The 25,628-nt window shown below is 42.4% G+C and overlaps 1 protein-coding gene across 1 annotated transcript in view; it reads left to right on the forward strand.

Moving 5' to 3' along the window:
• Positions 1-25,628, forward strand: part of NOL10 (nucleolar protein 10) — an 89,929-nt gene that overhangs the window by 62,410 nt on the left and 1,891 nt on the right. Inside the window, exons 14-20 of the mRNA XM_079110791.1 lie at positions 593-719; positions 4,075-4,154; positions 4,327-4,425; positions 6,102-6,191; positions 13,581-13,754; positions 14,011-14,255; positions 23,369-23,471. Coding sequence (XP_078966917.1) covers positions 593-719; positions 4,075-4,154; positions 4,327-4,425; positions 6,102-6,191; positions 13,581-13,754; positions 14,011-14,255; positions 23,369-23,471 — 918 coding nt within the window. The remainder of the gene's footprint in view (positions 1-592; positions 720-4,074; positions 4,155-4,326; positions 4,426-6,101; positions 6,192-13,580; positions 13,755-14,010; positions 14,256-23,368; positions 23,472-25,628) is intronic.

Consider the following 25,628-nt stretch of genomic DNA (forward strand, 5'->3'; position numbering starts at 1 on the left):
TATTTTACCAGCCCCCACCTCTTTATTTTATTTTGAGACAGGATCTCAATAAATTGCCCAGACTGGTCTCAAACTTGTGACCCTCCTGCCTCAGCTTCCCAGGTTACTACGATTGCAGGCCACTCCCCATGGCTGTAGAATTTTAATTTTTAATGAATTAAATGAAGCAGACTGTAAGACTGGAATAGAATTAAGTAATGAGTTGAAAAATCTTAGAAGGTAATTCTCATTTTAAACTTTCGTTTATTATAAGTGATAAATTTCTTAAAAAACTGATGTACAAAATATGTTTTGCATAATTCTGGTACTCTGTTGAGTGAGGGAAGTGATGGATGAATGGGTGAAGGTTATAAGTGTCTGAATTATGGAACCATATTTTGATAGTTCCAATGTAAGAATATCCATTAATATCTTTGTATCTCTGGCTGAGATTTTTTCCATTATCTACATGTTCATTATCTGTATTATTTTTCAATTTTTCTGATAGAAATAAGAATTTAAAATTGTATTTAAGGAAATTATTGTAAAATAACTAAGTCTTGATTGACATGGTGAGGATGTGTACTTGCTAACCTTTAATAAACACCAACAGGTTTTGGGTCCCGCTCCTCGGTGGTGTTCCTTCTTAGACAACTTGACAGAAGAATTAGAAGAGAATCCAGAAAGCACAGTTTATGATGATTACAAATTTGTCACCAAGAAAGATCTCGAAAATTTAGGTAAAAAGAATTACAACATCCTTATAAAAATTTTGCCACTTTTAGTTTTGAACATTAAAATTGACTGGGCCATGCTTATTTGATTTTCCAAATGTTCCCTTTCTATCAAACCAGATATTAAATGTGCTATAAATTGTCAAATTTGTAATCTCTGCTTAGACATAAGGTTAGGTAAATCCAATCTCCAGATTTTTTCTGTATCTTAAAGAAGAAATGGTTTCCTTGAGTATACTACCTACGTATAGGAAAAGTACGTCAGCAAAGCAGTGATTTTTTTTTTTTTTTCAAGTGCTAAGTATAATAAGGTTTTGAAAATACCTCAGAGATTGCAAGTAAATGATTTCTGGTTCCCTTTTAGACTTGTTTATAAACTACCTAATCCAAAACTTAGAATCTGTCGAATCTTCAGATATAGAAGACAATACAGATTGAGTATCCTAATCTGAAAATTCAAAATCTGAAATGTCGTAAAATCCAAACTTTTTGAGCACCTCTCAAAAAGTTTCTGAATTGAAGCATTGCATTTTCAGATCAGAGCTGCTCAGCCCATGTGAGAGTCAATTTTCTATCACTGACAAATACCTGAGGTAATCAATGTATGAAGAAAGTTTATTTTGGCTCCCAGATTCAGAGGTTGCGGGCTATGATCAGGCAAACCCATGGCTTTTAGGCCTGTGTTGAGGAGGCAGTGGAGAAGTGCTTGGCCGAGCAAAGGCGCTTACTTACATCACAAAGAAGCAAGAAGGCCAGGGTCCCACAGTCACCTCAGGGACACATCCCAGTGATCTGAAAACCTCTCCACTAGGCCTGCCTCCTATAGTTGCCACCAGCTCCCAGTAGCACCACTCTGAAGACCTCGCCTTATAAACACATGGCCCTGTAGGGTGCACTCAATCCAAATATAGCAACTGGTAAGGTCTTCCAAAATCCAAAAAACTCTGAAATCTAAAACGTCTCTGGTACCAGACATTTCAGATGAGGGATGTTCAATCTGTACTTACTTTATTTTTAAAGCCCTGGGTTCAATCCCCAGCACACCCCGCCCCCGCAAAAAAAAGGAAAAAAAAATCACAAACCAAGAAATGTTTTCTAAGTATAGTAGATACTTAGGCCTCTGAGTTAGTATACTTGAGAGTTGGGACTTAAACCCAGATTCCATCTCTTTACCTCAGCCTTGTCAGTCCCTTGGGAGGGCACATTTATCCTGTTGCCCAGCATTCATTTGTAGGATAAAGATTTTGCTAATCTTTTTCTGTTGTTGGCAGAGAACTATATAGCAAATTATTGAGAGTAGGAAAACTTAGAGGATCCCTTCTCCACAAGTCTGGGCAGCTTAGTTGCCTTTGGAAAAAATAGATGAGAACAGCAGTTGAATATTAAAAGAATAGAGTCATGTAATAATTAGATTAATTGAGCAGTTCTTAAAGCGTTATTTATAACTTGTAGCTCATAGCAGTTAGTCCAGACAGAATTATTTTCTACTAGTTACCACCAGAATAGTTATTTAACTTTTAATGTGTTTTAAAAGAAAGGAACTGCATTCAGCCTTTAGTAAATGACTTACAAAAGAAGCAGGGTGACATAGTATCTTCTATAGAAGTACCTTCTCAAGTACTGCCAACATAACTAATCTTTGTAATGTCCAGTGTCACATTCAGCCACACCCTTAAGTTGGAAGGAAAAAAGTCATTTTATTTTATGGGTTTTTTTTTTTTTTTTTTTTTTTTTTTTTTAACTATCTTCATTACGTTCGGGGTACTTTTTCATTCTCTACTGTGTTTGAGTGAGGAAAGCAGTTAGTTATAAGTTTAGATCTATTTTGTTCAAATGTAACCATACTGCCCGTTTAAGAAAATCTATAGAAATAGAATAGTCAACAAAATCACAGTTGAACTAGAAAGCATGGCAGATAAGTTTGGGAAATGTTAAGTTAAGCTAAGTTCAATCAATTCCTTTAATTATGAAGTTCTTAGACCTGTTAATATGGTACACTGTAAATTCCAGGAGAGGGGGGAGGGACATATGAAACATTTCTCAATTTTTTTTCCTTAGAAGATCTCTTGGGACCAGTACTCTTTTGGAAATGCTGCTGTTGTCAGATTCTGTTTAGAATTGTGAAAAGCTTTCTGGTGGTTTTTTATTTATGACCTTACTTGGTCTATAATAGAAGTTTTATATACTTAATATAAGTAAACAAAAATGATTTTGCTATCACTGATAATAATTTGACAATTAATCAGACCATCATTTTGAGGAAAGATTAGATAATAATCAAAATGGGTACATAAATGTAGGTTGTTGGCATGGTCCATTTTGTCATAGTTCAGCCCTCTTTTTATAGGACTCCACTGTGAAGGTCCAACCCCTGCAGTTTCTCTGCCAAGTCTTGTGATTACTTCATGAAATTACCCTAAATTTAATTTTGCCTTTTTATGTTTCTCTGTACTGTGTGCTGTTTTGTTCTACCAGGCGGTTTTGCCTAGTACCTAATTTTCAGAGCTATGGGTATATATTCCTAAAATTTTGAGATCAGAGTAATGTTTTTGTTATAAATGCAGTCACTTGGTATTATACCAAAGTTACTTTTCTTGTAGGTATATATTGTCTTACTCTGAGATATATAATTTTATAACATTATTCTGTGTGAATATTTGTAATTAATAAATAATACCTGTGACATTGGCAGAAAATCCTATGTACCCACCAGCACCACTAATTCTCAGTAATCTGAAACCTTACAAAAGGTGTTATTTAAGGCAGGTTTCCAGACACTGATTGGCAGTGAACCTTCCATGAGTTCATGATGAAGTGGGTGTGTAAAATAGGTCTTAACAATATAAATACATATATTTATAATATAAATAAATAATGTAGGTCTTAATGTGCATCAGTGTGCTTGATATGTGGGCATAAGTTTGTCTGCTATTCTTTCTTGGGAAGACTTAATGCCCTTTCTTCATTTTTGTTGTGACAGTGTCCTTTGCTTTAGGAAATGATGTTTCTCTTTTGCAGTACAAAGTTGCAACTTAACTCTTGATCCCCTATATTCCTTTTTAAGTTAAATGAGTTAGTAAATTCCTAAAATCTGAGAACCACGAATATAAGGAACCCTGTTTGCCAATTTGTCATAATTCATAAAAACTTTTATGAACTGTGACAATCACTTTTATGCTTAGTAAGATACTTAAAATGATACTAATGAAGTAGACTAAATATTCTCCATAGATGTTGAAAATTAATAATTCTAATCCCTAGTTTTTACTCTGAAGTGAAATCTTATCTTATAATCAAATTGTTTTCTGCTTTTAATCAAGACTTCATAAGGACTTTCCCTCTCCTGATTAACTTTTCCCAGGACTTACACATCTTATTGGATCACCTTTTCTCCGGGCATATATGCATGGATTTTTCATGGATATCAGACTGTATCACAAGGTAAATACAAAGCTATAGTGTTTTAGGGACTGACGAGCAATCTGCAGTTGTTTCTTCTCTACTTTTGCTTTCATAGAACATACTTACTCTGTCCTTAGGCATAACAGTCCCAGCATGTATGAAACTTGCTGCTAATACCATTCTCTCGCCAATTTCTTCTCCTTTTGAAAAGGTGAAATTGATGGTAAATCCATTTGCTTATGAAGAATATAGGAAAGATAAAATTCGACAGAAGATAGAAGAAACACGTGCACAGAGAGTCCAATTAAAGGTAAAGATTATACATTGAATTTATTGGAGAGAAAATTCATCTTGTGTGTTCTTCCAAGGAAGTCTCCCATCCTCTCCATGGTTATTTGTCTTTAATTTATATCTTTTACTCATACTTTGGTATGTTTTGCTCACTGTGGAAGTGGGGACTCTTCTCAGTTTTGCCATCATGAACTCTATGGTAATGGTGAGGTCAGAAATAATATAAAATGCCCAGTTGTGTCACCCCCACTAAGAACATCCCATGGTATTTTCCAAACAACTCCAGCTGGGGATGTGAGAGCTCTGCTGATCTGCATTTCTTCCAGACACACCTGCAGGTTCTCAGCAGTCCGGATCACTGGAATGCTCATTAGACTGTCAGGAAGCAAACTGCACCAGCTATGTTGGTAAAGAGAATTTAATATAAGTATTAATCGGGTGTCAGAGAACTGAAAAGGCAAACACATGGAAGTAAGGATAGGAGAGGTGGTAACTGCAGAGAGTGGCTAACACTTCAGAGCTGTGCAGCAGGAAAGAGGAGAGGCCCCTGGAAGGGAGACCCAGACTTCTGAGGAAGGGCTGCAGGCTGGTGCCCTTTAGGTATAATGAGGATGGACTTGGGCATGTTGGAAACTGCAAATGGGCATCCCCTGCTGCCGCCGGAGCCACCTGCTGCTTCCATGTTGCTATGTGATGCCGGCCCAGACAGCAGACGGGGAGGAGCTTCCTGTCTGACTGCTCCTGCCTACCAGTGTCTCTGGCGTCACCATCGATTAAGTTCAAATATCAAGTGATACAAATATTTATAACTGAACATTGGTAAAAATACCTATGTGTGTATGCATGTATATATTTTATATACATGTACCCTTTCAGGGCAAGACTCATGACTGTTTTCTGAAATTCCCTCAATGTTTTTTCCTTTTCCTGTACAGTTTAAAATATGGGTATTTTTGTGTGGTGCTGGAGATCTCATCAAGGACTTTGCACATAGTAGGCAGGTGCTCTACCTCTGAGCTACATCCCCCACCCTCAAAAGTTTAAGAGGGGGACTGGGGATATAGCTCATGGTAGAGTGCTTACCTTGCAAGCACAGGCCCTGGGTTCTAATCCCCAGCACCACAAAAAAAAGTTTAAGAGGGGTTCTTTTGCCCCGGCTCTTTGCACTACTTGTCAGAGTTGTATTTTACTTAATATGCTGTGGAACAGAAAACACTAAGTGGAAGAGGACAGTAGATATCCTGTAACTACCTGAGAGTTGTCCGACTAACATCTAGAATGCCTTTTAGAAATTTGTCATGTCAGAACAGGAAAATGCAGTGAGTATTATTAGCAGTATTCGCATTTGAGCTCAAGGCTTCAGTGCAAGACCTGTGGCCTCCTGTTGATCAGGAAGAGTCCTAGGCCCTTTGTGGCTAATGTAGGTCAAATGCAGCATCTCCCAGTTTATTCTCCGCATATTGGGAAGAGACATAGGGAGGGCGCATGCTCCCTGCAGCAGGTGGAGGCTACCATTTTTGTACCACATGGCCTACCTATAACATCCCTGTGTCTATGTTATTTCTTCTCTGGGTGTAATTAATTTTAGAAATGGGAATTAGCTATCTCCTGCTTGTGAAATTATACTCCTTAAAGAACTGTTAACTTTTTTAAAGCCAAAATGTAGACGTCTTAACTTTTTTTTCCCCTTCATAGAAATTACCAAAAGTTAACAAAGAACTCGCTCTTAAATTAATAGAGGAAGAAGAGGAGAAGCAAAAATCTACATGGAAAAAGAAAGTTAAGGTAAGATTTTATAAGGCAGAGAAAATATTGATAGATTTTTTTTCCTACACTTTTTTGATAGTAAGTTGTATCTTTTTTGTTTCTTTTTACTTTAAAAATGCATGAAGGTGTTTTGTTTTTTTTCTTTTTTTGCCTTTAACATGGTATATGATCAATATGGGAAACTTGGGAGTTGGAAAATAATACTCAGAAGAAAGCCACCCATGGTCTTCTATCCAGGGAAAGGCATCATTAATATTTTAGTGAACTTCCTTTTTGTCCTCATAAAATTATAAACTGTAATAGCAAGCATTATAATCAAATAGATAATGCATATTGTCTTATGAATGTCTTATAATTTACTTATTCCTTTTATTGCTAAATATCCTGATAAGTTTGTTTTTCTTTGTGCTAACTAAACTTGTTTATGATTCTGGAGGTAACCAACTCTTACTTAACCTGAGTAAATTAACCTTGGGGTGTGCGGGCTGGCATGTGCCTGTTGCCTGCCTACCCTTTCCTGGTGTGAAGATAGACACATATCAGTTCTGCAGTGAATAAGGTTGGCACTCTTCCTAGCTGATATTGTGCAGAGGTGAGGAACTTTTCTAGTTTTTCCTGAGACAGGAAGTCCTGTTTTCTCCTGCATGTAGAGCAGGCAGGCAGGGCACAGGTGAGGTGTGGGAGCCTGGCCCTGACCTTGTAGCCCTGGGCCAGCCGTGAGGAGCCCTCAGGTGTTTGTTTATTCTGTCCTCTGGTTTTTAACCAGGCAAGTGAATGCAAGATAATGGACTCTTGTGCTTATTTTTGTTCACTCTCTTCTTCCCCAGTACCCAGGGACTTCAATGACTGGGTCTTGTTTCTGGGCATCTCACTCGCTGGTTGTGTGATATTGGGAAGCTTCTGCAGTGTCACTGGGCCAGATTTTTCATCTGTAACGTGCAGGGACAGATGGGGCGTTCTGGGTGCTGGCTTTCTGCATGGATCGGGCTCACTGCGTCCTTGCTGCCCTCTCTTCCTTACTCTCCTAACACATCCCTTCAGTTTGCTTCATTCTTTTAATGTATCGTTTGAATCTTAACTTTTAGAATTCTGCCTTAAGTAAACAGGTGACTTTTATGCTTACTTTTTCACTGCATAAATACTATATCAGTATTGAAACAAAAACTAAAAATTTCTTAGTATTTAAATTTATGTCTATGTACTGTGGCTGGCACTTTCCCCCTGGATGTGTGTGCCTTGAAATGTCTAAAACATGAATGCTTCCTGTTTGGTCACTTTCTTCCTGAAGCATCCACCTTGCTGCTCTTCTTACCTGAGCCTGAGGAAGACTAGGCAGGATCTTTCCAGCTTCCTTGTGTCCTTTCACAAGCTGAGTGGAAGTAGTCTTTGTATTTATAGGTCCTGGGGCTTCTTTTTATAAATACGTGTGTGTGTGTGTGTGTGTGTGTGTGTGTGTGTGTATTTAGTTGTTGATGGACCTTTATTTTATTTACTTACTTACTTATATATGGTGCTGAGAATCAAACCCAGTGCTTCACACATGCCAGGCAGATGCTCTTCCACTGAGCCACAACCCCAGCCCCTGTCCTGGAGCTTCTTCAGGGACAGTGCAGAGCAGCTTCAGCTTGGATGTATGCCCTCCGAGTGTGTTCTTGTGCTTAGGAGTCCTCACCCAGATTTAATAGTGCAGAGGGTTCAAAGGGATGGGGTCATCGTGCTATATTGTGGAGCAATGGCATGCAAGAGCTTTTTCATGTGACCCTGCGATGATAAAGGTGAGGAAGAAATCACCTCTCTTACCCCCATTTCCTTTGGGAGGTTTTTGTTGAGGTTGGGAGCCCCTGGGAAAGACTGAGAATTCACAGTAGCTAGCATGTAGAAATGACCTTGAAAGCCTGAAGCACACAAAGTGATCTTCATGCTGGGAAAATTACCATAAAGTGAAGACATTAAAGATCACTCATGAACTGAGGAAAGAATCCTTTCTTGTAAAGAGTACTTGAAAGAATGGTTTACTCTCTCAGCAGATCATTAGTCTTGCCTTTGAACTGTGTGCTCTTCAAAACCTCCAAGAACTTCATCAGCTCTGATATCTCCTGATTGAAAGTCATCTTGCAGGGATGGTCTGCTTTGTCTACACCTGAAATTTAATGGAGGCAGACAGTGAAGTGTGTTCCTGAATATCACCAACCCTGATAACACGATAAAGGTCTAGTAAGATGGTTACTGTACAACTGATGTTGATGTGAAGTGACCCACTGCATAGTGTCAATAAGCATTGTCTGGACTTTGTCCAAACCTCAAAACTTGGAGGTGTGAATTCTATTTAAAAATTCATTCGTTTTTCAACAAATGCACATTGAGTTCTAGGTATGCGTGGCAGCTTTGAGAAGTGGGGGTGTCTGTGATCCATTTTGTTTGTTTTGGGGTTTGCGTTTTGGGTCAAGCTGTTTTTCCAACAATTGTCTCCTTCTGCAGAACTTGCCTTTTGGGCCAGTTTTTCCACTGTTGCTGCAAAGTCTTGTGCAACTGCACCTTTTCTTGGATCTGCAGCAGCTCAGTCAAGGCAGTGTGTCAGGTCCCAGGCCACGTGTGCTGTGGCTAGGAAATTGTGGAAGAGGTGTCTAAGCCTTAGGAATTACTCAATACCATTGAGAGTTCTTATTAAAGTAGTAATCCATCTCTAGGAAAAAGACATGATTATGTATAGACATTTGTTAACATTAGATCAGGTAGTTTTAATGTCCTGAATATTATTTTTAAAGCCTTTTTGGTACCAGTTAAAAAATTGGTGTGTGTGTGTGTGTGTGTGTGTGTGTGTGTGTGTGTGTGTGTGTAATTATATTCATACATAATAGTTTTTAAAGCAGAACGTTTCTCTGGGTCTGTTAAGATCACTGATTACGCTGGGAGCTGTGATGCAGGCCTGTAATCCCAGTGGCTCAGGAGGCTGAGGCAGGAGGATCCACAAGTTTAAAGCCAGCCTCAGCAACTGAGTGAGACCCAGTCTCTAAATAAAATGTAAAAAAAGGCCGGGCGTGTGGCTCAGTAGTTAAACACCCCAGGTTCAAGCCCCAGTACCAAAAAAAAAGAAAAGAAAAAAAGAAAGACCATTGGCTGCCCATTGCCCTCTTCCGCTCTCCCCTCCCTCCTGTCACCTCTGAGACAACCACTTTTGCCTTTTTATTCCAACATAAAACTGTCTAATGTTGTCTGTAGTGCTACTTCTCGACTTTTTAGTGTTGGGTTTTTTTTTAAACCTTTCCTCCCAGTAAAGATGCGTTGTAATAGTTATGTCAGTGTTCAGCAGGTACCTGTTAACCCTGTGTAAATACCACTTACAGCCAGGTGGCAGCTTTGTTTCTCACACCTCTTTACCCTGGAGTTAGCATTTGTTTGTCTGGCATGCTGGGTAGTTACTGCTGACCAACCCCAAGTTCTTTACCAGGCGTCTATGTCTCGTCTCAAGACATCTCCAAAGGTCAGATATTGTGTTGATTTTGCTTTCCTAAAGAAGTTGCTTCTAGATCTTTCTGGACTGATCACCTCATCCTGGCATCTCCCTTTGCCGTTTTTCTAGGGATTCATACCACCTCACTCCCATGCTGGACAAAGAATTAGACGAAATTTGTTTCCTCGAGTGTAGTTTCCAGCCTGGCCTTTTATGTCCCATACAAGTAAGTGGCCAGTCCTTGTGAGAGCACAGTGAAGGTGAGGTTAGACCTGCAGCACTCAGCCCCAGCAGCACAGCACCCTTCTGTGCTGCTGCTCCCCAGGAGGTGACCAGAGAAGGAAGCCGGGATAGGGGAAGCAGCCAGGAAACCTGCAGGAGGTGGGCGTGCTGGGCTGTGTGCTTTTTCCAGGCTAGACTCAGGCCTAGAATGCTGGCTGCTTGGAGAGCCCTTCAGACTGGAAACTGGGGTTTGTAGTCCTGGGGAATTTTCCTGAAGAAAAAAAAAAACGAATAATTTTTCCTTGGCAATCGTGGGTTACTTGTTCATAGTGAAGAGTGAGGGAGTTAGCTGTGTGAAAACTCAGAAGTGGGGATAGGCCACATGTCTGGGGAAGGTCCGGCATCAGTCAGTATCTCAGGTCTTCTCTCAGCTGCTCAGGTCTTCCCACTGTGGGGTGAACACTAGTCCCATCCTGCTGGCAGCTGGCGTTCTGAGAATCTGTAGCTGCACATTCTGAGCAGTTGAGGGGTGCTGTGGTGGACCTGTCCACTGGGACAGGGATGAGGCTGAAGAGCCGGTGTGCTGTGGCAGGCATTCCTCCTGTGTTACTACAGTGAGGCAGAGTGTTGATGGTAGCCATCCTGCTCAGACCTGCAGATGCACTTCTTGGGCTCTGGTCTGAACACTGCTTTCAGATGGTTTCCAAATGTTGCTGGTAGGTGTTGAACATGTGTATATGTTAGTGTATGGGGCAGATCACTAGCCAGACACTTGCCTACTGCTACAGAACATCACTTACTATGCCTTATCCTGCACACCCCCCTTTTTAAAAGACAGCTGTGAAAACAATTAGACCAAGAAAAGTCCCTGGGGGAACTATTTTTACAGCTGGGTCAGAAGCGTTTTCATTTTACAATGGTTGATCTAAAGCATGCCTGTCTTAGGCAGTGCAATTTATTTTAAATTAAGAAAAGCATCTTAACACCAGCAACAGGGCCTGGGGTTGTAGCTCAGTGGTAGAGCACTTATCTTGCATGTGTGAGGCACTGGGTTTGATCCTCAGCACCACATAAAAATAAATTAATAAAGATATTGTATCCATCTACAACTAAAAAACTTACCTAAAAAAAGAACATCAGCAACATATTCTTTTTAACGTTTTTCTCTCTCATTTATTAAATGTGATTATTTAGTTAATACAGTAAGATGCAAAGAAAAATTTTCCCATTGCTGTTTTTTTAACCTAAAAATAGGCACGTGGCTATTGACTTGAGAGTATCTGGATCTTCGGCAGTGTCCCCTGTCCGCTGCCTGAGACCCTGTTCCTGACACCTGATGACGTCCTGCATAGCCAGATGACTCTCTTGTCCCACACTCTTGTCCCAGTCTTAAAGGGAGTGTCGTTCCCCTGTCCCACGCTCTTGTCCCAGTCTTAAAGGGAGTGTCGTTCCCCACCTTCACTCACCACGCCTTTTTCCCAGTGCTCCAGTGGTGGGTCCCGATGCAGGTAACCCAGATGTCTAGTCTAGTGTAGTCGAGAGATGCTAGAGAGCCATTTCTAACCCTGCCTTTTGTGTGTGTGCGTGTGTGTGTGTACACATGCGAGCACGCCAGGGATTGAACCCAGGGGTGCTTAAGTTGTTGAGGCTGGCTTTGAGCTTGTGATCCTCCTGCCTCAGCCTCCAGGTTGCTGAGATTACAGGCATGCGCCCCGGCACCCAGCTTCTAACCCTCCTTTGACCCCTTAACTCTCCCATGTTGCCCATGGCTGCATCTCTCACTTTGCACCTTAGAAATGTACCTCAGTAAGTCTTTCCTGAACCTTTTCTTCCCATCACCCTTGTTCAGGCCCTGCCTTTTTCCTGTCTCCTAGCCTCTTGGTCGTCCTCAGTAGCCCACCTTACATCCTTAGAGCACAGTTAGTTCTGCTTGTCGGCATGGACCCCTGAAGCGCTCCTCTTCCTCTACAGTGGCTCCCCCAGACCTTCAGATTAACGGTGGTAGTATTCAGAATCCCTCACAGTCTGGCCTGATCAGAAATGCCTGTTTGAATTACCAGCTTCTGTGTCATCAGAGGCCTTGCCACTCCTCTGTATTTCTTCACCTTTCTGCCTGTTGAAATCCACTTGTCCCTCTAGCCTTCTCCCTGACGCCATGTCCCCTGGAGCCTTCCTGGGTGTCTCGTGGATCACGGCACCTCTCTGAGCACCTTCAGCTCTGTTGCACTTCCTTCATGTGGGGCCTTGTAGCAAGCTTTTTGCAGATTTTTTTCTTCCTCAGGAGACTGGGATCAGGAACTAGATCTTTCTTGTCGTTGTTTCTTTCTTGGCCCTAAGTTGGCTTTAGAAGCAGTTTGTGATCAGGGAAGACTTGTTGAAATCTCCATCTCATGCATTTTAGGTAAGAGCTTATCAGTTTTTAGGTACATAAAAGTAATAAGCCACATTCCTTAATATCTGAATCATTTCAAGATATTTTTGTAGATCTGTCACCAATAGTGTTCAGAACTCAGCTACTTATATAACCTTATTTATTCTCAATCTGAAAAATAGTCAGTAAAAAAAAGCATACACAGTTGAGCTGGAGTCCATCACAGGCTGGCTTTGAGCAGCTCTGTTCATGGCTGTTTGCTCTGGTTCGCAGTCCATCCTGAGCAGGTGGGTTTACCTGACTTCCAGGCCTGTAGCTTACAAGTGAAGTGTAATAAGAGCTGTCAAGTGAAATTGCTGTCATCTGTTTTAATGTACAGCTAAGTCTATAATACATTTTAGGAAACTTTCTGTTTAAAATGATACAAATAGAAAGGAAGTTACTATCAGCCCTGAGGTATCCATGTAAGTCTTAGTAGCCAAAGTTATTATGCGGAAAATACCCTGTGTCCTTTTAGAACAATTCAGTGGCCTAGGGAAGTGATCCAGTGAAGTCATCCCGTAAGGGTGGAAACATCCCTGCATTTCCAAGTAACTTATTGGAGTTGAGAATTTACATTGCCCACTCTCCTCACCTGCTGTGTCAACCAACTCTAAGAAGAAGTACTTCTAAGAAGTTGCAGGTGTTGGAGGACTTGCTTATTTCAGTTCAGTGTTGTAGCTATGCTTTAAAAGCCATGTCCCCCCACCACTATATATATATATATATATATATATATATTTTTTTTTTTTTTTTTTTTTTTTCTTTGTAAGGTTTTTCATTTTGTTTTGTGGTGCTAGGGACTGAACTCAGGGCCTGGTGTGTGTTAAGTAAACACTCCATCACAGAACTCTTTCCCCAGGCCCTTTATATTTTGAAACAGGGTCTTAATGGAGGTTGGCCTCAAACTTGTGATCCTCTTGCCTCAACTGCTGCCTGGAATTACAGGCATGCACCCACAGCACCCAGCTCAAAAGTGTTTCTTGACACTAAAAATAGTAATTGAAGAAAATTCTTTCTGATGTATTGAGCATAAAGTTAACCAAAAAAGTTTACTCTTAGCTCATTATGTATAATCGCCAGTACCATAGATCAGCTGCCAAATAGATCAGTAGAATTCATTTTGTTGGTAGGAGATAAAACCCAGAGTCAATTAGAAAGTTCTGGAAACTAGTTCTAAAGAAATTACATGAGATTATAATTTTTGCCTCATGCAGCTTATTAACTTTACAACTGAGTGGATGTTCGTAAGCTGTCTTTCTGGTCAGATTTTATTCAGATTTTAGCTTAAATTTTTATATACTTTTTCCTGTTTTTCTTATAGAACCTTCCTAGTATTCTCACTGATGATCGATTTAAAGTTATGTTTGAGAACCCTGACTTCCAAGTAGATGAAGAAAGTGAAGAATTTAGGCTTTTGAACCCACTTGTTTCAAAAATTAGTGAGAAAAGGAAGAAGAAACTAAGGCTCTTAGAGGAACAAGAACTTCGTGAAAAGGTAAAGTACTCTTTGCTCCTATTTCTTTAATATAAAGTTTTCCATGTAAATTAGGAATACTTGAGGTGTGGTCGGTTCCGTCCTAGTGGCTTGGCTTTCGGCCTAGGAGTGTAGCTTGTTTAAGTAAAGGCCTTTGTTCCTGTGTGTGTGATGGAGTGGTGTCTTGAACTCGAATGGACTGATGCTATTTAAAAGAATAGTGGGACAGTATTTGGTTGGGGGAACGGAGCTCTCCGCTTACCATCTTTAATTTCAGGAAGAGGAGGAAGAACCAGAAGGAAAACCAAGCGATGCAGAGAGCTCGGAGAGTTCAGACGATGAGAAAGACTGGGTGGAAGAGGTCAGGAGACAGCGCAGGCTGCTGCGGCAGGAGGGAAAGACGACGCGGCAGCAAGTCCAGGAGGACCAGCAGACGGTCCTGCAGCCCCAATTCTACGAGATCAAAGCAGGGGAGGAGTTCAGAAGCTTCAAGGACTCTGCCACAAAGCAGAAGCTGATGAAGTGAGTAGTGCCCCTGAGTGGCAGCCGGCCTTGGCACCCTTGCCTCCCTCAGGCTCACAGCCCTGGAGAAGGTGCATCCCCTTGGCTAATGGGACTGCGGGACAGGGGCAAGGATGAAGGCAGGGTGGCCTGCGAGGAGGTGATGCCAGGGAAGCCGCAGGTGGGCCGGAGGGAGTGCCCTGGTTCCTAGCTAGTTTGTTCACTTACCTTTTTGAAGTGTAGTTTACCTGCAGGAAAGCACAGGGTGAACCCCTCTGAGTGTGGATACATATATGTTAGGACACTTTTAAGCTACAAAAGGCACACTCTTCTGTTGTCCTTATTTTTTCCCATCAGTGTCTCTAACCCACAGGTATTTGTCTTTCTTATTTATTTGTTTATTTATTTTGATTCATTGTACACCTATGGGGTACAACTGTTGTTTCTCTGGTAGTGCACAAAGTAGAGTCATACCATTTGTGTAATCATACATACACATAGGGTAATGGTGTTTGTCTCATTCTGTTATTTTTCCTTCCCCACCCCTCTTTTTCCTCTATACAATCCATTCTTCCTCCATTCTTGCCTCCCTCCCACCCCCATTATGTATCATCATCTGCTTATCAGAGAGATCATTTGGCCTTTGGTTTTTTGGGATTGGCTTATCTCACTTAGCATGATATTCTCCAACTGCATCTATTTACCTGCAAATGCCATAATTTTATTCTTCTTTATGGCTGAGTAATATTCCATTGTGTATATATACCACCATTTCTTTATCCATTCATCAATTGAAGGGCATCTAGGTTGGTTCCACAATCTAGCTATCGTGAATTGAGCAACTATGAACATTGATGTGGCTGCATCACTGTAGTATACTGATCTTAAGTCCTTTGGGTATAGGCAAAGGTGTGGGATAGCTGGGTCAAATGGTGGTTCCCAGGTATTGGTCTTGTTCCAGGTTCTACAGATCAGAGGTTTGAAACCTTTTGAAAGTAGTAAATTATAGGTAACTAATTAGTTGCCTCTTAACAAAGTTATTTTTTTTTTTTTAAATTAGAATCACGGTTATGTTTACCCTATCTCAGTTTTTTTGGTTACGAAAAGTTCACTTGGAAAATTTGCCAGATATTTTAAGTTTTTATCAGGAAAATGGATTTTCATAAAAACCAGTATTCTAAAATGGTTGAATATATAGTGGTGGAGAGTGGCTGCCCAGGGCTGGAGGAGAGGGGTGTGGGGCGGCACTCAGGTGTCAGGAACTCCGTGTTGCAGTCTGGGCTGGTGGAGGTGTTCTGGAGGCAGGCGGAGGCAGTGGGCGCACAGCCGTAGGAATGTGGCTAACGCTACCAAACTGTCCCTTCGAGGTGGTTAAAACAGCATGTTTTATGTTATAAATATTTGTCATCATGAAGACAGTCAAACTTCAAAAAGGAAGTGGATTGTTTGGCGATTTTCAGTTGTCAGTTGCCTCAGCAGGAGCAAGGTAGGTCCTCGAGTCCATCTGAGAATCCCTAGGCAGAGTGCGAATAGTCAGAATGTGGGTGTGCTCGATGGTCACAAGAGACGTCTGGAAAGGAGAGCTGGGACGTGACAGGAGCAGCCGTAGAGAGGGTGAGAGGGGTGGGCAGGGCTGCGTCTGTACCTCGTGCTCGTCCAGGGCCAGCTTCCCATTCAGGAGGAGGAGCAGCGTGGGAAGGGTGGCAGTGAACAGGCTGAGCTGTTCCTGGATCCGTCGTGCCCGTCTCGTTACTTCACCAGCTTCCAGCACAAGCGGGGACACCAGATGTTAGAGTCCATCCACGTAGAATCCAGAGCCTCCCAAAGTCTGGTTCTGATTAACAGAAGATATGTTGGTGAATGAAGAGCTAGTAATATCCTGATATCTCTCAAAGAGGTTTTCTTTGCCTACCAGCCTATCTGTTTTTGAAGTGACTTTCTTGAGATGTGATTTATATAACACACAGTTCACCCACTTAAGGCATGTGGCTCATGGGTTTTTAGTATAAAGTTGTGTAACTGTCACCGTCATCGTAGAACAGTGTCATTACCCCAAAAAGAAACCCCATACCTCACTAGTGATCAATCCTTGTTGACCCCACCCTTCCATCTCCCAGATCTAGGGAACCGCTAATCTACTTTCCTGTTCTCATAGATCACCTGTCCAACATCTCAAAGAAATGGAATTGTATAAATATGCATTTCGTGTCTGACTTCTTCCCCTTAGCACAGCGTTTTTATGTTCATCATGTTATACCATGTATTGGTACTTTTATCAAATAATATTCTAGTGTATGGATAATTCACATTTTATTCATCCATTTATCAATTTATGGGCATCTGGCTTGTGCCCACTTTTTGACTGTGAACACGTGGATACACTTTTGCCTGGACACATGTTCCTGTTTACCCTGGGTGTATATCTAGAATGGGATTGCAGGTCATATAGCAGTAGTTCACCCTTCTGAGAAATCACCAAGTGGTTTTTCAAAGAGCTGTGCCATTGTGTATTGTCACCAGCAGTGTGTGCAACCCCACTTGGTATGACTGTTATTCTTAGGTGTTTTATATAGAATCCTGCTCAGAAGCAGGGGGGGTCTTCTGTTTCAGGTGGGTCTGTGGAATGAGTTTATTTTTTAGATTATCTGATATTTTTGTCTTGCTTCATTTACTACCTAGAATAGACACTTGATAAATACTCATTGAAAGGGTGACTCTTCTGTGCCCCAACTACACATCAGGCAACTCAGGAATTCTCCCAGTCAAGATCTGCTGAAAAACGGCTCATTTCTCCAATAGCTCACAGAGCAGGAAAGATGAGGAGCCATTGTTTGGAGCATAATCATGGTACTGGGAGGCTGTGATTTGGGATGGGGCCATGACTAACGACACTAACCCTCTTCCTTCTGCCTGTGGGTTGCAGCAGGATATTAATGTAAAAAATAAACAAGATAAAAGTGTCATGTTTAAGAATAAACAATAGGTGAGTGAACCTTCTGCAGTTAACCACTCTTACTAAGTTAAGCATTCTTCTCTAGAAGACGACCTGAATAAGAAATAAGACTTCCGTGAGCCAAAAAGAAAAATCCTGTTGTTTGAAGTAATAACCCTCTGATATGAATAGCCTGCCATTTGCTAGCCTTTGGCACAAACTGCTTATTGAATTCTAGTCATGACTGGATTATTGTGGCAGATCCTGAACTTGCAGTATCTTAATATTATTTAATGAAACATTGAACCATTATTCTTCAGAGAACTGAAGTGACTCCTTATGTTTATTCTACGAGTTTCTGCAAGGTGATCAACAAAAGACAGCATCAAAATTGAATGCCTTGTATTTGAATGTTCACCTGGACTTGCCCATCTTGAAAATTATTTCTGTAAAGGAGAAAGCAAATAGCACACAGTAGCTCAAGTGAGTTGTCCTCTTTGCTTGGCACTGTCACATGCTTGTGGATAAACACACGTGTCTGTCAACATAGGTTTTTGTGCCTTGCAGTTAGCCAACTTTATTTGTGGAGTGGTTCATCCACTTGTCCGCCTCCCCTCCCTCCATCTGATTGTGAAATGTTCATCAGGGGCCTGTGTGAGCCCATTGCCACCCTAGACCCCAGGGAGGGGAGGAAAGGCCTGCACCTAGGGCCCCATGTCATAGCAGATGTGCTCTGAGCTGTGAAGAGTCCTCGTTGAGGGGCAGAGGGCAAACAGGGCTTGGTTTGGGGGAAATTAAGGAAGTCTTTGTGAGAGGTCACATTGGAATGGTCTTTTGAAAGGTGCAGACTCGAGCACTTAGCACAGGGTGGGAGTTGGGAGGAACTTTCCAAGGGGAGAGCAGGAGCCATGGGCAACAGTGGGCCTGGCCAGTCCTGGGAAGCCAGGAGACTGTTCAAGAGTAACATGATCAGACCTACTCCAAGCCCTCTGCCAGTAATGTAAATACTTTTATAGTAAACACAGTATGTTTTTGTTGTAAAAAAAAAAAAATAAAGTGAAAACATAGAGGCACAAAAGGTCCCTATTTCCAAGAAACTTGTAGCAAAATATCTTAGTTTTTGAAAAATTAAAGAGGAGAACCTGGACACAGAGATCAGTGGTCCTGGACAGAGAGGGGCCTGACTGTGGGGTGGGGAAGTGGAACCACAGTGATCACGGAACTGTGCGAGAGTGGGAGGCGAACGGGCACTACCTAAACACGGTTGGGCTACTCATGTGAACACGGAGGAAGAAAGGAGCAGCCAGGAATGACATTAAAGTGTCCAGCATGTCGCCACCGATGTGAAAGATGGAGAAGGAGAACCGGCTTGAGGCTGGGAGAACCTGACGACCGTGTTCTTGAGTCTGACGAGCCGTTCGCTCGTGCCGAGACAGCACAGGTGTGTGCAGCAGTGGCTTGACTCCTAGAGCTGGCACACATCTATTGGTTGTCCGGGGCTGAGTTCAGATTCAGAGCCAGATGAGGAGACGGGCACTGAACACTGCGGAGCTGTCAGAGAGGCGGGGGAAACGTGGAGTGTGCAGAGAGCTGGGGGCAAGGAGGCCAGGAAGCGCCGCAGGGAGGATCACTCCGCACGACTTTCTCAGGCAGACCACAGGTCTGATGACGGATGGGAGATTTAAAAATATTGTGAACAATTAGTGTACACGATTGTTCCAAGAAGTCTGGGAGTGAAAGAAAGGAGTCAACCCAATAACTTGAAGAAGGTGATTTGTCAGTGGTCTGAGTAGAATCACCATGGGAAAGTGGAGAAAGGACAGAGTGGAGTCCACTGTCGGAGCGGGGTTTGGTAAGGAGTCAGAAATAGGACCAGAGCCCTAACCCAGGCGATAGCCGTGAAGAGAAAGACAGATGCACCTCTTCAGAGCCACCGGGGAGAGAAGCAGCATGCGTGGCAAGAATTGTTTTGAGGTGGGACGGTTGGCAAGTCCGTGCTTGCTGACTGCAGTTAGGGTCTGGGCACTTGGGCCTTTTCTGGTGTCTGCAGCAGCCGAGGCCTGCAGTAGCATTGCTGATGCCCACGTTGGTGAACAAAAGAAGCGTCCTTAGAATCCCCAGCATTCCAGTCGATGAGCATGTCTCCTCTTCCTGGGTAGTAAATACTAGCTGCTGGGTGGCCCCTTCAGTTCTCTTATGAAAGCAGGCTTTGAAGTGTCTACCCTGTGGTAGGTCCTGGAAATTCAAAGATTTTTAAGACAGCTCCTGCCCTTGAGGACCTGTCTTCCCTGGGGAGCTCAGCAGCTCCTGGTGAATTTCTTGTCCTGACTGCATGGTCCACTTGAGTTAACAGTGGCACGTTTTGCACCTCAGCTAACTTTCCACACTGACAATGTCTGGAGCTGAAGTTATATGTAAAGCATTTTAAACGTCTTATTTTGAAAATAGTTTCATACCAAACTTTAAATGTTTAAAAAAAGAGATTACTATTAAGTAACATGTACGGTGATCTACCAGCGGTCAGCCTGTGTCGCTGAAGGGTGAGCTCTCCTGAGTCCTTGCCACATGCGACTGTCCTCCCCGCCCGCCAGCTGCATGCACTGCCATGCTGGTCCACACCACCTACGTGTAGTTGTGGCTTCTCTTCCTTATCGTGAATGCATCAGGTTTATCACATTGTTTAACTTGCCCTTTCATTTTAACAGTAAGACTTAGACATTTTCTTGATGAGCATAGTGGTTACCATGAGTAGTTACACATGAGTTACGACTTCATCAGGCGCGGAACTTCATCAGGTGGTTGTGCTGTGATCACGTGACTGTAGTGGGTAGGTCGTTTCTCCTTTTTCTCTTACCTTTTCACAGTTGTGAATTCACAAAGCATTTCTTTGCAGTATATTCTAGTGTTGGACTTAGCCGGATCAAAAAAGGGGCATGAAGCTGCCAGTTACCCTCTGAAGTGCTCCAGCACTGTGCCCTCCCAGCAGGGTGCCAGGCCCCTCCTCTCAGCAGCGGGCAATAGCGATCCTGGCAGATTGTAGTTGTGCTCAGACCGGGGCTCAGATTTCATGGTCGCTCGAATCTACATCCCTTCAGTAGGGCCTTTGAAGCAACCTGTGCAGACTGAAGGCATTGAAACGATTTTTAACAACCTTTACAGTGTAGGGGAAGATTTTTCAAAGTTATAAACAAACTACTTACAGTTGAATTTTAAAAACACTTAAAACCTCATTTCTCTGTGGGCTCTGTTTCTCCACTTAACTCTCCTGAATTCTGAGGAATGTACCTTTATGTTGTCCCCTGCTCCTCTGCTTCCTCTTCCTGCCGAGTGATTAAAAATTTAGTTGAGGAGCATTATTTTTAATTAAATATTCCTACTTAAAGAAATTGTAGAGTATGTATTTTAAAACCTCAAAGAAGTCAGTCACTCAGCTTTCCTGGGCGTCTCCTGTAAGGCTTGGCTTTTCCCCTGTAGCTGATGCCCATTTGTTATACCAAGACCGCCTTAGGGACAAGTTAGCTTCTCCCCAGGAGCCCTCTCCATTCAGCACTGAGTAATGCCACTTCACCTGCAGCCTTTTGAAGCCTGGATCTGGTTTCTTAGCAGTCACCATCAATTTGAAGGGATTTTGTTGTTATCATTCACCTTGTCCCAATTTCATTTTTTCCTAAAATACTTTACTGTCAATTAGAAAGTCCCACAGTGCCTGCAGACTAGCAGCCTGGGCTAGAGGAGACAAGGGGCTGGAAGGCAGTGGTCCTCCTCACGCGTGCTCCTCCGGGGGTTTCTGCAGAGGTGTCTGGCTCTCTCTTAAGTCCTCTCTCACCAGAGCCACTTAAGTGGAAAGCGCTGAACCACTGTGTAGCAGCCACGTTCAGCAAGCCGAATTTCAAAGGGAGGGAAGTAGGACTCGCCTGTGTAGAAATCTCCACACAGTCCCCGTCTGTGTCTGATCTCCTGCCATGGCTCATTCTAAAACTTAGCTTGTCTCTCCAAGCAGCCGAGACAGAACAAGTTTCTACAAGTGCACGTCTAAAGCACATCGAGAGAATACCAGAATTTATGTGCCCTATCACGGAGGAAGTAAGGTCATTCTTGAAAGAGTAGTAATTTCCCACAATTTACTTGAAAAGTCTTTTTCTTCGCAAATTAGTGTTCTCTGTGTCCCACTTTGTCTCCATGACTCCACAGCTGTTCAGAATCCCTGTTAACTTTGAAGCTTGGAGTTTATAGCTGTGAAAGGAAAGAACAAAAATGAGATGAACGGGTGAGGAATTTGCTGGGGCCGACAGTGCACATGCGTGCTGGAGGCAGCTGACGCTTCACTTTTGAATTCTTATTTAAAAAAGAGCTACGCTAAATCTTAATTTTGTTCTGTTTGTCACGTGGAAACTTGTCGTTTGGAACACTTAATGGACTTGTTTCCTGAACAGAACTTTATGAATCAAGTGTGGTCTGACAGTACCTGGAAGGAGAAATCCTGTCATTGGAACTGGGTATCGTGATCAGATCCCCGCATAGCCTGGGGCGAGTCATCTCCCATTTTACCTTCTTTTTCCATCTGTAAAGGATGAATACTTCCGTCTCAGGGATGTTGAAAGGATTAATTAGCTCGTCTATAAAGAACTTTGAAGATGAAGAGTGCTTTAAAAGTGCTTCTTAATAACATTATTGCTTAGAAAAGAGTGCCATTTTTCTGCTAACCACTTTATGTCTCAAATTACATAAAGAAGGTATGTTTAGTACATTACTCGTAGTCATAAACTAGGTATAAATTTCTCATGGTGTGAACATCAAACATCAGTTTCAGAATTTCGAAAGGAGCATTGCTTTGTCCTATGGATCCTCTAGAAAGTTACATTCTGCTCAGTTACGAGTTGTGAAAGCCATATTGCAGGGAAAAGAACCATTTCACACAAATCCATCTTTTTAAAATTCCGTCAAGTTTTTAGTGTTTATTCCCAACACTGACAGGGTTCATTCATCTTGGGCTGGTGCAATGAGAGTAGGTAGGAAGGGGAAGTGTGTGCTTGTTCACAAAGGTGATAGAAAAGGAAGTTGCATCTTCCCTCTTTCCTTTCCTCTCCTGTCCTCTCCCAGTCTCATCACAGCTATTTCTAGAAGAATCAGCTGTCTAATCTTTAGGCTTCATTCAGGTTTCTTGTCCTCTCAAGTAAGTTAAAAAGGACCAAAGTTCTGATTCATAATTAAACATTCTTATAGCAGCATGCAATGGAATATTGTATAACTTGTTAGACATTCAAATTTAACATTGGAAAGTACTGGAGGAATTCTCAGTTATACTAATGATCATGAACTGCAGGGCACAACAGTTACAGGCATGGATTGTTGAAAGTGATCCAGAAAAGTCTGGAAAACATGATCAAGAAATGAAATGGGATTTAACTCTGGGATAAAGTGTGTCAGAATGAACAATTCAAGTTACAGCAACTGAAAGGATAGACTAGAGATCCAGCAGTGAGTGCAATGGAATCAGATAGTGTTGATCCAAAGTATGATTGCTTTTGTTTTCTCTGTGTTGTCAGACGTGTCCATGTTCTGAGCTGCTCTTGCTATACGGTGGTGACATATAGGACTGAGTGAAGGAGAAATCAGAATGATCATAGCTCTTCTCTGTGGCTTGACCTGGAGGCCTTCGTTTACATTCATTCCTTTGTAGAAAATAGGCAAGTTGCCAAATACTCACATACATTCCTCAGTTGTGCATGGCTTAGGTAAAAATGCTTAGAATCAGCATGCCACCAACCATTACAGTAAGTTAGAGGCTTCAGAAATAGATTGCTCCTTGGATTTATGTGGCCTCACAAATATGATTTAGTAAGATAAGTAGCAATCATCGAAATTTTTGGTGCTACCCCTAAAAATTTTTTGGAATCTGGGCTGGAGAAGCAGGAGACAGAAGGAGAGCGGTCCTCCTCACATGTGCTCCTCCAGGGGTTTCTGAAGAGGTGTCTGTCTCCCTCTTAAGTCCTCTCTCACCAGAGCCACTCAAGCAGAAAGTGCTGAACCACTGGGTAGCAGCCACATTCGGCAAACTAGCTTTCTAAGTAGAACTTCCTAGTGGGTGTTTGTGTCAGTCACAAAAAGTCTTTCCTCATGAGATCACTCTTAATTACACTGGTTTCAAATGACAAATCAGAACATAATGCTAATTAATGTCATTCCTTTCAACTTCCTACAGCAAAACCCTTGAAGATCGTTTGAAACTTGAAGCTAAAAATGGGACATTGAATGTATCAGATACCACTGTTGGCAGCAAACAATTGACGTTCACGTTGAAGAGGGTGAGTTTTGTAATGTTGTTTTTTTAATTTACAAAGGAAAAACAGCCTCTAATAGTTTCCTGTGTCCTCTACCCTCAGGCCTGCCTTCCTAAGCTTCCCCAATGGAGGAAGCTGTTTTGCCTTTTCTAGAATTTTCCCTGCAACCAGAGCCCCTGCTGGTTGACAGCCAGGAGAAGCAGTGCTAGGAAATTACTGGTGACCTCAGGGAGGCAGGTCTTCGTGACCCAGAGTTGGCTGTGTTGGTACTAAGCCAGCCTTCTGGGTTTCTGGGTCCCTGTGGGGCCTGAGGTGCATCCTTATAAAGCAGAAGCCCTAACCATCTAAGGATATAAAAGAGTATAAAAGACCAGGAAGCGTCGAGTTCTAAACCTCCATGGCAGCCCCATCCGGCTCACTTAGATGCTGTAGTTTCCCAAGATGAATCATTTGCCACTGGTTTTTATTTAACCAACTGTAGTAAGGCCTGTTACATATTGTAAAGGAGGAATAAGCTGCTCAAATATTTTGCTATTAACTGATGGGTGAAATGACAGGGTTTCACTTCTCTAAAAATTTTTATCATTCATCGCCTGTCCTAAATATAGACACCAAGTAGACAAGAATGACAAAGATTCCACCTCTCTTTGCTTTTTAAAGTACAATTTACATACCAGAAGACTCTTTTTTAAAATATATATAGCTCTCTGATTTTTAGTAGATTTGCTGCATTTCGTGACCATCACACTGATTAAAACCACGCAAGTGTGTTCATCACCTGAACAAGAAACCCTGTGCCCTTTAACAGCACCTCCATACTCTCGTCCCATCAACCCCTGGTGACCACTGATCTACTTGTCTCTGTAGATTTGTCTATTCAGGACACTGCACATAAAAGGAATCATACAGTGTTTTCTTTTGCATTTGGCTTCTTAGCACAGTGTTATCAAGATCTATTCGTGGTGTGCCATGGATCAGAACTTCTTTCCTTTTGCGACTGAGTAATACTTCATTATGTGTTTATACCACATTTTGCTTTTCTATTCATCTGTTGACAGCCACTTGGGACACTTGGGATGTTTCCCTTTTTTTTGCTATTATGAATAATGCTGCTATGAAAATTCTGTGTAAGTTTTTAGATGAACATATTTTTCATTCTCTTGGATATATTCCTGAGAGTGAAATGGCTGGTTCACGTGGTTACTGTTTAACTTTTTGACAAACTGTCAGACTTTTCCCTACACCCTCACCAGTACTTGTCATTGTCTTTTTAAAATAGCCGTTCATGGGCAAAGCGGCATCCCATTGTGATTTTGGTTTGTAGTTCCCTAATGACTCAAGATTTTGGGTATCTTGTCATGTGCTCAGCGGCCATTTGTATGTCTCCTTTGAAGAAGCCTCTGTTCCTGTCCTTCATCCATTCATTTCTGATACTCCTCGAGTTTTCCCTGACTGCAGTCAGAAGGCTGGCTGAGTGGTAGAAGCTTTTTCTTCTCAGTGCAAGAAGCTCTTCAGTTTCCTCTGTGTGGAGCAAAGTCACACTTGTGTGTTTATCACTGCAGCTAGAACTGCGTTCAGAATGGCTCTGTGCCCGTGCCTCGTTTCGCATAAACTCTGTACTGTTTGGCATTTCTTGATTCCCGTGTCTAACGTTCGATGAAGTCAAGTGGGGAGGGCGCAGCCTCGCTAGGCTGTGCTGAGTGGAGTGATAGCTGCTTTCAATAGCGAGGAGACTCGGCCTTTCCTCCTGTTTTTTAAATTGGAAGGTACTGAGATGATTGTCACTTTGAAAATAAGATGGCTCTGAAATTATATAGAAGAAATACTCAGAGTTGCTTCAGATGACCTCCAGGTTGGATTGGGATTGCTCTGGACTGCACAGTAGGAAGGTGGCCAGGGACAGGGACAGGAGGAAGAGAGGGAGCTAGGTAGGTGTGCAGGTTTCACGTGTCTGCAGGGTGGCCTCTTGCCCCTGCACCCTCAGCGCGGCAGGCTGCTCAGGCAGACACGCGTGCGCACTTCCACCAGCTGCCCGGGTTGGCGGGAGCTCCCACACTGGGTCTGCGTCATCTCAGCCGTCAAACGTGGTGCAGCTCTGGGGCTGAGCACAGGGCCGCAAGCATGCAAGCTACGTCCTCTGCTCCTGATCTGCATTCCCAGCCCCATCAAATGAGGGGCTCC

The sequence above is a fragment of the Sciurus vulgaris genome (genome assembly GCF_902686455.1).
Source record: "Sciurus vulgaris genome assembly, chromosome: 14".
NCBI classification, from domain to species: Eukaryota; Metazoa; Chordata; class Mammalia; order Rodentia; family Sciuridae; genus Sciurus; species Sciurus vulgaris.